Source organism: Corvus brachyrhynchos, unplaced genomic scaffold, assembly GCF_000691975.1.
Source record: "Corvus brachyrhynchos isolate BGI_N302 unplaced genomic scaffold, ASM69197v1 scaffold130, whole genome shotgun sequence".
Classification (NCBI taxonomy): domain Eukaryota; kingdom Metazoa; phylum Chordata; class Aves; order Passeriformes; family Corvidae; genus Corvus; species Corvus brachyrhynchos.
Window position 1 is genome coordinate 895059 of NW_008236193.1, and position 11185 is coordinate 906243.

Below are 11185 nucleotides of genomic sequence, written 5' to 3' on the forward strand. Positions count from 1 at the left end.
TGGGAGGCAGGTTGGGAACAGGAGGGTGGCACCCCAGGGAGGGCACACAGTGGAGCTGACAAGGTGTGAAGAGAGGGGGAAGGAGGAGAAGGACACCTGATTCTGAGGGCAAAAGGTGTCTGGTTTCCAAAATTGCTGTCTCTTATCATCAGGGGTGGGAGGGGACCAGCAGAGTGACCCTGTGCAACAGAGCCCAGGGGCTGGAGGGGACCCCATCATGGGGGGCCCATACACTGGGGGTCTCCAACCCCATAGACTGGGACAGTGGGGACAGGAGCACAGGGTCTGGGCAACTTGGAAAAGCCATTGCCAGCCCTCCCCTGGTATGGGGATCTGTCTATCCAGCACCAGCGTGGTCCAAGCTGCAGGGACCTATGGCAGCTGGGACAGGAAGGGACCAGGGACACGGCACCAGTAAAAAAATGGGAAACCAGATGCAGCCGTGGGAAACCTTAGGCTGATGCTTGGGGTAGGGACCAGAGCTCCGTTAAAGAGAAGCACCCTCGGGTAAGGGAGAGCCCAGCTCCCCACTGCAAGGAGGGCCAGGAGCCCCCCAGAGCAGCGTGGGATCCCCCCGCCCCCCTTTGGCAGGGCTGGGGGCTCGAGGGCTGGCCGGCAGCCCCCAAGGGCGCTGTCTCTTTAACCCCTCGCACCGCGCTCACCAGATCGCTGACTAGAGGGAGAGATTTGCGTCCAGGCTTAATGTCGGGCATGCTGTTAATGCAGCGCAGAAACCTTACAGCCGCCCCCCTGCCGCGGGGAAGGCCCAGCCAGGCCACAGGAAAGAAAACAGAGAACACAAGCCATGTTAGAGGCAGCTGGGGAGCGGGGCACGGGCGGCGCAGTCCGGTGGGGCGCAGCGGGAGCGAAGCCGGCAGCTGTGGGGGGGTGCCTTGGGGGGAACCTCACCAAATCGCTAACTAGGGGGATGGGCTTTCGCTTGCGAATGTCCGGCATGCTGTCTATAATGATCAGCCCGCCACCAGGCCTGCAAGAGAGAGGAGAGTCAGCGGGGAAGGGGGAACTGAGGCAGGAAGGGGCCCCCTGTTGTTGCCCCGTGGTCACTCAGCGCTTTGTAGAATCACGGAATGGTTTGGGTTGGAAGGGACCTTAAAGCCCATCTCATTCCATGCCCTGCCATGGGCAGGGACACCTTCCACTAGATCAGGTTGCCAACCTGGCCTTGGACAGTTCCAGGGATCGAGGGGCAGCCACAGCTGCTCTGGACACCCTGTGCCAGGGCCTCCCCACCCTGACAGGAAAGGATTTCTTCTCAATATCTAGGACTTGGTGAATATGACTGCAAAGCAACCCCTGCGTGGTCTGGGACCCACCCATGGGATCCCCATCCCCACCACCAGCCCAGCCAGGGCAGGGATCACTGGATTAAAAACTGAGGGGGAAGGGGATTTTGGCAAAAACTGTGATTTTTCCCCACGTGAAGCGTGACAGTGAAACCCAGGAGAAAAGCTGCCCAGTTGGCTTAGTCAGCTTTGGCTTTGCAGCGTGAGGCTGGGGAGCTGGGGTTCCCTCTGGGACCCCAAAGGGGAACACTGAGCAGGTGAGCCTCGAGTCCTGCTGCAAGGGAACCCAAGGCAGGAACAGCACCTCACAGCCCTGTCGGGAAGAAATCCCTGGAGTGATCTGGGGGTTCTCAGGCAACCTACCAGGTTCTGCCCAGGTCCATGGCAGAGGGCATGTCTGCAAGGGCAAGACAGGACTGAGACCTCCAGCCTGTCCAGGTGAGACGTTCAGGATTGCCCATGACACCGCTCCATGAGGGAAGCAGGAGTTGCCACCCCACCTCATCCCCATCCCAACTCACCTCCTCGCTCTCCCCCTTGGCAGCAGCTCTTGGGGTCACAGAGCAATGTCATGTCTGCTGGCTGCTCCAAAAGCACTGACCAGCCCTAAAATTCAGCTCCAAAAATCTGGCCTCCCTGCCTGCCCACAGCTCAGCAACCCTTCCCCACACAAGCTCACTGCTGAGCTCATTAATCACATCCTAATGAGGAGGGGGCTGAGATCCCGGGGGGCAGAGTGTACCCAGCTTCCCCTTGTACTCACCCGCCTTTGAACCACAGGGATTTTTCATCACCTTCCCCGCGGGCCTGGAAAACAAGGGACAGTGTCAGGGCACAGCAGGAGCCACCAGCATGGGGACAGCCCCCCAGGGCAGTGAGTGCTCACAGCACCGCAGGAGCATGGAAGGATGAGCAGGGTGGGCAGAGAAAAGTGTGTTCCAAAACCAAGGGGGCTCTTCCCAGCAAAGAGCTGGCACTGGGAATAAATATCTTCAGGAGGCCGAGCTGGGTGAGCAGTGGGTGGGCTTCAGCGGAGGGGCTGAGGCTGGCAAAGCAGGGGGATGGTTACACTGTGCGAAAATTCAGGGCTTGTGGGATTGGAGAAGCATCATACAGGCTCAGCAGGTCCTCAGGGACCCACAGCAGTTGGAAAGAAGAGCAGGGAAAAGCCAGAGCACATGGAAGAGGGTGTGTGTCCAGGGATCATCCAGCAGTGCCACCTCCCCTGCAGGGAGGGGATTATTTTGGAGGAGAAGGGCGGAGAGAGACCATTGCCCCTCCTTCATGGGCAATCCCTGCACACACACACACACACACAGGGAAGGCACACATTTGGCTGGGAGGTGCCAGGTGGACATGCTTACCTGCAGGCAGCCTACATCCCTTCCCTGCAGGAAGGGGAGACGCGGGTGCAAGGGCCATGGTGGTGGACAACTGAAAAGAGAAGCGGTGGGGAGGGGGATCGAGACCCCGGGGAGCGAATCCAGAGCCAAAACAAAAAGAAAAGATGGAGGATGGAGTCTAAAAACAAAACAAAATATTGTCAACTCAACAGAGGGGAGAGGGCGGGGGGCTCGCACCAGCACACGCATGCAGCACACACGGGGGGTCCTCAGCACTCCCGGCCCCTCCAGGATGTCCCACTTGGTGGGAATGGGGTTGTGGGCCACCACTGTTGGTACCCCCAGGTCCGTGGATGTCCCTGGAAGCTGCCCAGGTGTGGAAAGGGGCCGTGCCCCCAGCCCGGGGCCGCAGCGGTGGCCAGGGGGTCCTCACCTCCTGCAGCTGCATGCAGACCTTGTTGAAGGCTCTCAGCCAGTTGGCTTTGGCTCGTGCTTTGGGGTCCTGCACCTCCTCTTCTGCTGGCTCCCTGCAAGCACACACACCCCCTGTCACCTCCCAGCATGGCACCAGGGAGGGGGGAGCAGCCCCCACACCCCCAGCAGGCCTGAGGCTGTAATTTGGGGATCCTGATGGGCCTTGAGACAGCGTGGCCATGGCAAAACCCCCTCTTGGTACTAGGAAGGACCTGAAAAGGCAGCAGGTCCCGCTGCAAAGGGCAGCACAATCAGGGCAGGATGCCAGGGAGAAGCCAGAAGCTTCCCCACCCTCAGGAGACCCTGCCCTGGGCACTCAAGTGACACCCAGGGGACAGTTGGTGACACAAGCGTGTGAATTAAACATCCCTTGCCCCCCACCTCCCCAGCACAACATCCTCTGGCCACTTCCTGGGGCAAAGAGCACCCAACACGCCGGTGGTTCCAAGCCCAGGGAAAACTCTGCCTGGATATGCTGGATGTTGTGGGTTTTTTTCCCCTCTCCTACAAAATCAAGACATGGAGGAAAAGAAAAGAAATCCTCCAAACATACCAGTCTCCTGGAGAGCCTGGTGTGATGTGACACTGGAGAGAGGAGCCCAGAACCACGCTAGGAAGAGGCCATGGGGTGCTCAGGAGGTGAACCTGCCCAAACCTGGGGGGCTTTGTCTGCTAATCTGGGATCCTCAGTGCTAACCAGGGATCCCCAGCATTAACCTGTGGTTCCCAGCACTAATCCACAGTCCCCAGTGCTACTCTGGGGTCATCAGTGCTAATCTGAGGCCCTTAGTGCTAATCTGAGGGTCCCAACACAAGCTGGGGTTCCCAGCACAATCCACAGTCCCCAGCACTAGTCCACGGTCCCCAAATCCTAGCACAGGACCCCCTGAGCCCCCTGCCCAGTGGACACTGCAGGCAGACATGACCTGAGGCTCCTGCCAGGTCTTGGGCTTAAATATCCATTTCTTTTAAAAACAACTCATTACACACTGTTTTAAATTAGAGATTCCCCATTCCTGGTCTGTAATTTAAACTAAACAAAAGGCTGAAAGAGCCCATCACAGTTCACCTCTGCACAGAGGAGTGACACTCACTGAAAATGGAAATGGTCAATAATGATATTTGAATCCTCTGTCCCCAAGATAGGAATCATTCCCATGCTGCACCAGGAACCTGACCACCAATTAATTCACCTGTACAGCACAGGAGGCCATGGATGAGCTTTTTCCAGGCCTAGGGAGAGGATTGACTCCCATGAAGGAAATCTCCTCCTCTGACCAAGCTCCACCCAGGGTGCCAAGAGCCTGTGCCAGAGGAGAGGAATCACAGCCCCGAGACCCCATTCCCCCAGCCCCAGGTTCGTCCCAGGTTACGAACCTGCAGCCCTGGAGCCCCAGCAGCTTTAGCCATGCTTAGCACAGGGGGTGGCTGGGCCAGGGCAGTGCCCAGGGTGCTGGCTCTTGCCTGGGTAGCACAAGGTGGGCTTCCCCCATGGCTCAGGCACCTGGCAAAGCTCCAGACATGACAGAAGGTCCCTGGTCCTGCGCCAAGCACCAGCACCATCCCTGAGCCACCTCCAGAGCATCCTCAGTGCCTCCAGGCACAGTGCCATCCCAGGGACACCACAGCCCAGCTCCCCCCTCCTACCTCTCAGCTGGTTTTGGGGGCTCAGTCTCCGGGGCTGCCTCTTGCATGGGAACTTCCTCCTCTGCCCGCTGGGCCTGGAGGGCCTCAGGGGCTTCCTGGGGGGCAGAGATGTCCTTCTCCTCCTTCCTCTCCTCTTTCCTCTCCTCCTTCTTTTCCTGTTGCTGAGGCTTCTGCTGTGGGACCAGCTGGGGTGGCTGCTGCTGCTGCTGTTGCTGCTGCGGGACCTGTTGCTGCTGCTGCTGCTGTGGCAGGGGTTTCTGTGGTGGTGGGTATGTTTCATGCTCAGGGGGTTCATAGGTGTCCTGCTCCCGCAGTTCCTCCTCCTCCTCCTCCTCCAGTTCCTCCTCCTTGGGGTAGCCTTCCTCAGTCTCGCTGTAGTCCTCAATGAACTCTTCCTCCTCCTCCTCCAGGTAGAGATCATCATCATCCTCCTCCTCCCAGCGTGGCGAGTCCTTGCGGTAGCTGACGGAGCTGTGGCAGGAGTGGTAGGAGTCCCCGTCCCTCTCGTCCAGCTCCGAGTCCCTCAGGCTCTCATTCTCGAAGTCCTCGCTCAGCTGGGAGCTGCCCTGGCTCAGCTCGGCCGACGAGGCGTAGCGGCTGCTCCCTGTGGGGCTGAGGGGCGAGGGGACACAAGGACAGGGCTCCCGTGGGTCCGTGTCACCCCAGGCAGAGCCCCAGGGCCCCGCACCAGGGGCAGGAGGATGTGCAGCTCCCATCGGGAGCACTGGGCTCCTCATCCTGGGAGCCGAAGGCACAGAACCAGGAGAATCCTTGGGCTGGAAGCAGCCCCTCAAGCAGGTGCACTTGCAGGGTCTGACCTCCCTGCCTGCGCCTGGGCTGAGAGTGGGGATGGGGGTGACAGGGTCTGTCCCCTAGGCTCACCCCAGCCAGGGGTGGGGGCAGCAGCACCCCCAGCCAGATCCTGCCTCCTGCTGCTGCCAGACACCCTGTCCTGCCCCCGACACACAGATCTGTCACCCAACCTCTACCCTGACGTCTCAGTGCTCCCTGCAGCCCTCCCAGGCACCCCCACCCCAGGACACCCCCTCACCCCCCTCACTCCTCTTAACACCATCCCTACCCGAGGCTCCCCTCTCCACTCTTCCTGCCAGGCCAGACCCCTTCCCCCACCCCATGTGCCCCCCAGCTCTTCCAGGCCCCTCCTCTCACAGCTGCCTGCACTGGGGGGCCCACAGGGGCCCTGTGCCCCGGGAGGCTGCCAGGGACAGGGCAGCCCCATGGCTCCGTGGGGACAGGCTGACAGAAGCAGACATGCAGACAGGACAGGGACATGCCGAGGAAGAGGCCGACACCACGTCTCCAGCACTGGCAGCCAGGGCTCAGGGGGTGTGTGAGGGGACAAAGAGGAGGGGCTGGGATGGGCAGAGCCCAGAGTGGCTGAGCCAGGCTGTGGGAAGCCAGGGGACACGGCAGGGAAGAGAGTGCTGGGGGATGGCTCAAGCTAGTCCCAGCTGGGAGGGGTACTGGCATTATCCAGGTACCTTAGGAAGGAGCATTTGGGGCACAGGGATACAGGAGACACAGCTCACACCTGGAAACCCCACACCTCCCCATCCTGATCCTGGCCAGAGCTGGGAGAGGGGCCCTTGGCACATTGCAGGATCCCAAATCACTGCATGAGGCTTTTGCCCAGACAGGCACACCCTGGCAGGTGACCAGGAACAGGGGGTGGCATTTGAGTCCCCAAGGGCCCAGTCCCACACCTGCTGGCACGACAAGGAACGAGCAGCAGTGCTGCCAGACAGTCGCAGTGCCAGCAAGTGGGACCAGGATGCTGGGATGTCACCCCATGAAGTGGGGTGCAGCAGCAAGAAGGAACACCACAGGGCTGGGGGGACACCTGGAGCATCCCAATGCTGTCCCTGTAGCAGGCCGATCCGGGGCGGGGAGCGTGGCACAAGGCCGCCCTTGCCAGGACTGGTGTTGGCCTCACCATGGCTGCAAGGACCGACCACAGCACTCTGCGACGGCACACGGCACACGGCACAGGTAGCGACCCACCTATCCGATAGGTCTAGGGACCGCCTGCTCTCAAGGGAAGGCTGGCGGCTGGTCCGCCTGCTCGACTCAGAACCGGACTCAGCGTCGCTGCGTCCGTTTGCGGCAGAGTCTACGCTACCATAGCGTCTGCCAGGGGAGGAGAGGAACATGGTCAGCGAGCTCCCAGGTGCCACACCGCCGCCACCCGCCACCCCCTGCTGCCGTGGGGACGCTGGCAGGGAGGCTCTGTCCACTGGATGGGGCTGGCACTTTGGCCTGGGCTCTGCCATGTCTGTGTCCCCAGCCAGCCCACACCCCACTGTCCAGCTCCCAGCAGGACCAGCCAGGGGTGGGGGGCCCCAAACCCACTGAGGACAGAGGAGGGCAGTGACCCAAAAGAGTTTGAAAACTTCCTAGTGAGAAGGAAAGGTTTGGCTGGGGCTAGCACCACCCCACTCTTCCTCACCTCAGCATCCTTCCCTCTGTCACCCACAGCACCGGGAGCGCCATCCCTGGTGTCACCCTGGGGACCTGCTGGCCTCTGTCACCTGCGAGGGGGGTTGAGAGAGCAGGTCCCAGGGTGAGCTGGCTGTGGCCACACTACCTGATGGGAGCCTGGTCCGAGTAGTCCATCTCGTAGCTCTGCATGGAGTCAGTGTAGGAGTCGCGGGAGCTCTGCTGCTGGTGCCTCATGGGGTACTGGTGCACGGAGGCGTTGGGCTGGGACGTGGTGTAGTAGGGTGGGGGGATGCTGTTGCTGGTCTCGCTGCGGTAGTCACTGTCCCGGTCGTCCACGGTACTGTCGGGGTCATCGTCTGCAAGGGGCCACAGTGAGTGGGGCAGGGGATGGCCCAAATCTTCCCCCCACGCTGCACAGACCCTTTAATGCCACCACTGTGTCCTCACCACTGTGGGACCGTGCTGGGGAGGTGGGCCCAGGGCAGGGTGAGGGGGGAGCTGACGTGTTCACAGCGCAGGAAGGGTTTGGAGGGATGAGGGGAAGGCAGAGGGGGAATTTGGGACATACAGAAGGGGGAAGAGGACGGGGGCAGGGACCCTCCCTCTGCCCCATCAATGTTCCACCACAGAGGCAAAGCCCGAGCTGCTCATTGCCACTGGGACACCCCAAGGGCACAGAGCCCCATGGTGCCATGTCCCCACCAGCCCATGGGGACAGCCCTGCCCAGGACAGGGCACCTGGTGACACTGTCCTCACCCAGTACAGAGTCATGGCACAAGGCCACAGGCTAGACCTGAGCTCCAGGTCCCCTGAGCCCTGGGCCAGGCAAAGAGGGATGTGCTGGGGACCCCCAGGCTGGGAAGAGACGAGTGGGCAGGATACTTACTCTGCTGTTCTCCCCAGCCAAAATAATTCCAGTTGCCTACAAAGAAAGGGGCAGAGATAATAAAGATGGAGGCAGCTGGTTGGGAGGAGCCAGCATCTCCCCAGAGGGCACACTGGGTTGGGGACACTGCCCTGGGGACAGCATCCAGGATGGGGCACACTGGCACTGGGACAGTGCCTGGGCCTGAACATGGTGACACCAACCAGGACTGGAGACCGTGCCTGGGGTGGGCATGGTGTCACTGACCCTGGCTGAGGACAATGCTACAGCCAGGCATGGTGGCACTGACAGGGGACAGGGCCTGGGGCTGGGCACAGGGGCACTGAACCATGCATGGCCCTGGGGTGGTTACAGAAGGGGAAACTGAGGCACGGGTTGGGACAAACTGAGCTGCCACCCCAAATGCCTCTGCAGGGCTCCCATCCAGCAGCCCCCAATCACCAGCCTGCTGCCCCTCGCTGCGGGGGGACCATCCTTACCAGCCCCACTGCTCCCATGCCCTGCTCCCTCCACCCAAAGGAAGGCTCACCCACTGCAGAGCAGGGAGACAGCAAAGGAACGCCAGCAAACACGGGAAGGACAACAGGAGTGGGGATGGGGACAGGGTATGGGGTGAAGCTGAGCCCCACTTAGGGTGGGGTCCAATGCCCCAAAGCAGATGTGGAGCCCACCCCTTAAAATTCCTCATTGTGGGATTGGGGAGAAAGGAGGGTGTGGGGGTCCCACAGCGGGGCAGGGACAGGGCAGCACTTACAGCACTGCGAGCCATGCACGGGCAGAGGCTTTTCCTGCTCCTCCTGGAAGGCATACTGGGGAGAGAGGGGCTGGTGAGGGCTCCTGCTGGCAGCACTGCCCCTGCCCCCTCACCCAAGGCCTGGCTGCACTCACATCATCCTGGTCCCGCATCGCATTGAGCTGCTCCAGCTTCTTGGCCCAGTACCTGGCCTCCTCCTCAGGGATATCTGCGAGGGCAAAGACCCCAGCTGGTGCACAGACCTCGCCCAAAACAGCCCTCGAGCTTTTGGGGCCACAGTATCAGACCCTCAGCCCCAGCTCCAAGGCTCATGAGCATCCTTGGGGCTGAGGGCAAGGAAGGACACGGGCCGGGCCTGGGGGCCAGGGATGGGGTACCCACCCAGCGGCAGCTCAAAGCGGGTGTCAAGGAGGATGCGGTGGAAAGTCGGATCCTTGGTGCCCGAAATCTCGTTGTCGGTCATGATGACCTGGGAGTCGAGCGTGAGCCATTCCCCAGGGCCCTCCTGTGGGGTGGAAATGGAGTGAGGAGAGCTCCCAGACCCCCCTTTCCTGGCCCCACAACCCCAGCACACAGAGTCTGGCCTCAGGCAGAACGGGGAAAGCTCTGCTTGGCCCAAAGGACAGCTGGGGGTGGCAGCAGGGGGTCGTGCAGCAGGGAGTGTGTTTGGCCCGGCTCCCTACCTCATTGGACTGCCGGATGGTCCGGAGGGGGATCCACACCGTGCCCACCATGGTGTCCCAGATGAGCCCCTTGTTCCACACCTCCACAGTCAGGCCCAGGTCCAGCCGATTGATCTCACTGGGGACAGGAAAGGTATCAGGTCATCCCCCATGAAGTTAACCCCCCCTAGGTTACCCCTTCTCAGCAGCCCTCCGGGACCACCCCAGCTTCTACCTGTCCCCTCGGGCCCAGGACTCAGGTGAGCCCCCCAGACCCGGGGTCAGGGCAGTGGGGGGCTCCCTGTGTTATTTATGGGGGTGAGGGGAGCAGCAGGGATGGGGGAGCTCAAGGGGACCCCTGGACACTCACAACATGAAGTCCTGCTCCCAGGAGGGCAGGTTGCCCCGCACCGCGATAGTCGTGCTCTTGACATTTTGCACCTTCAGGGTCACGTAGGTGTTAAATTTCTCTGTGGGAACAAGCAGAGGGTGAAGTGACCCCCAGTGTGTCCCCAACCCCCGCCACTGCCCACTGCCACCCACACACGCTTCCCTCAGCACGCCAGCCCCAGGACGGATCCTACATCCAGGGCTGGTAGGATGTGAGCCCCCCGCGCCTGTCCAGGGCACCCCCATCTCTGTGTGTGTCCTCCCAGCTTGCCAAATGATGCCTCCAGAGCTAAGGGTCCCCTCGCCCCCCGTCCCCAGCCCTTCCCCTGATCCCACCACATCCGACCAGCCCAAGAGCCGCCCACCCTCTCCCCTCAGGTGGGCAGGCAGGTGGGGTCTCACTTACCTTGGGGCCCATCATACTTGGCCTTTTTAACTGTGGGGACAAGGGGAGAGAAGAGAAACAGGCTGAGACCCTGGGGGAAGGTTGGGGATCCCCACCAGGGTGTCAAGGGGGTGGGAAGACCCCAGTCCTGGCTGCCCCCCACACCCCCCCCCAGCTGCCAGGTGGGAAAAGTGTTGGGATCCCCAATGCCAAATGAGGGTGGTGGATCAGACATGAGATGGAGGTGGGCATCAGAGGGGAGCAAAGGCTCCCCCAAAAAACCTGCTACTCTGGGACAGCTTGTAACCCCAAATGACCAGCCTTCCTCTGTTGAAGGAATGTTACACCCCCCAACCCCCTTTTGATTTGGGATTTATTTGGAGAAACAGATGATGTTACCATCCATATCCAGAGGGAAAACCTGTGGTCTGGGGGGCCCTGTCCCCCATTCCAGGCCCAGTTGGGTGGCACTGGCCCAGCAGGACCAGGGTTAAGGCTCTCCCAAACCACTGACCAGGATTTCCCACAGGAAACCTGGTGGGTCGGGGGCCTGCCCAAAACCAGCCCCAGGGGTGGTGGAGACAGCCCCTCAAAATCTTATACGGCCCCAAAACATTGCCACTGCACCGCAGCCCTGTCTGCCCCCGGGGGCACTGTGGGGCTGGTTCCCATCCTGCCCATTGGGGTGTGCAGGGGCCCCTCCGATCCTGCTCAGCTCCAGGGGAAAACCCCCCCAGTCCTGGCTGTCCCCCCCCCAGCTTTACCCAGTCGGGTAGGGGTCGGTCCCCAACTTTTGGCTGCAGTGGGGGAGGGGGGGGGCACAAGGAGCTGAGCACAGCCAGGGAGGGACGCTGCCAATGGCGGGGGGGGGGGGGGGGG

The 11185-nt window shown here is 61.4% G+C and overlaps 1 protein-coding gene across 1 annotated transcript in view; it reads right to left on the reverse strand.

Annotated features, from left to right (window-relative positions):
- UNC13A (unc-13 homolog A) overlaps nt 1-10541 on the reverse strand; it is a 32034-nt gene extending 21493 nt beyond the window's left edge. The window contains exons 1-13 of the mRNA XM_017738976.1: nt 10328-10541; nt 9902-10001; nt 9553-9670; nt 9251-9374; nt 9004-9077; nt 8870-8924; nt 8116-8151; nt 7374-7584; nt 6791-6916; nt 4769-5380; nt 3081-3174; nt 2068-2111; nt 910-988 (exon numbers count right to left, since the gene is read on the reverse strand). Coding sequence (XP_017594465.1) covers nt 910-988; nt 2068-2111; nt 3081-3174; nt 4769-5380; nt 6791-6916; nt 7374-7584; nt 8116-8151; nt 8870-8924; nt 9004-9077; nt 9251-9374; nt 9553-9670; nt 9902-10001; nt 10328-10541 — 1887 coding nt within the window. The remainder of the gene's footprint in view (nt 1-909; nt 989-2067; nt 2112-3080; nt 3175-4768; nt 5381-6790; nt 6917-7373; nt 7585-8115; nt 8152-8869; nt 8925-9003; nt 9078-9250; nt 9375-9552; nt 9671-9901; nt 10002-10327) is intronic.
- Nucleotides 10542-11185: the final 644 nt, after the last annotated feature.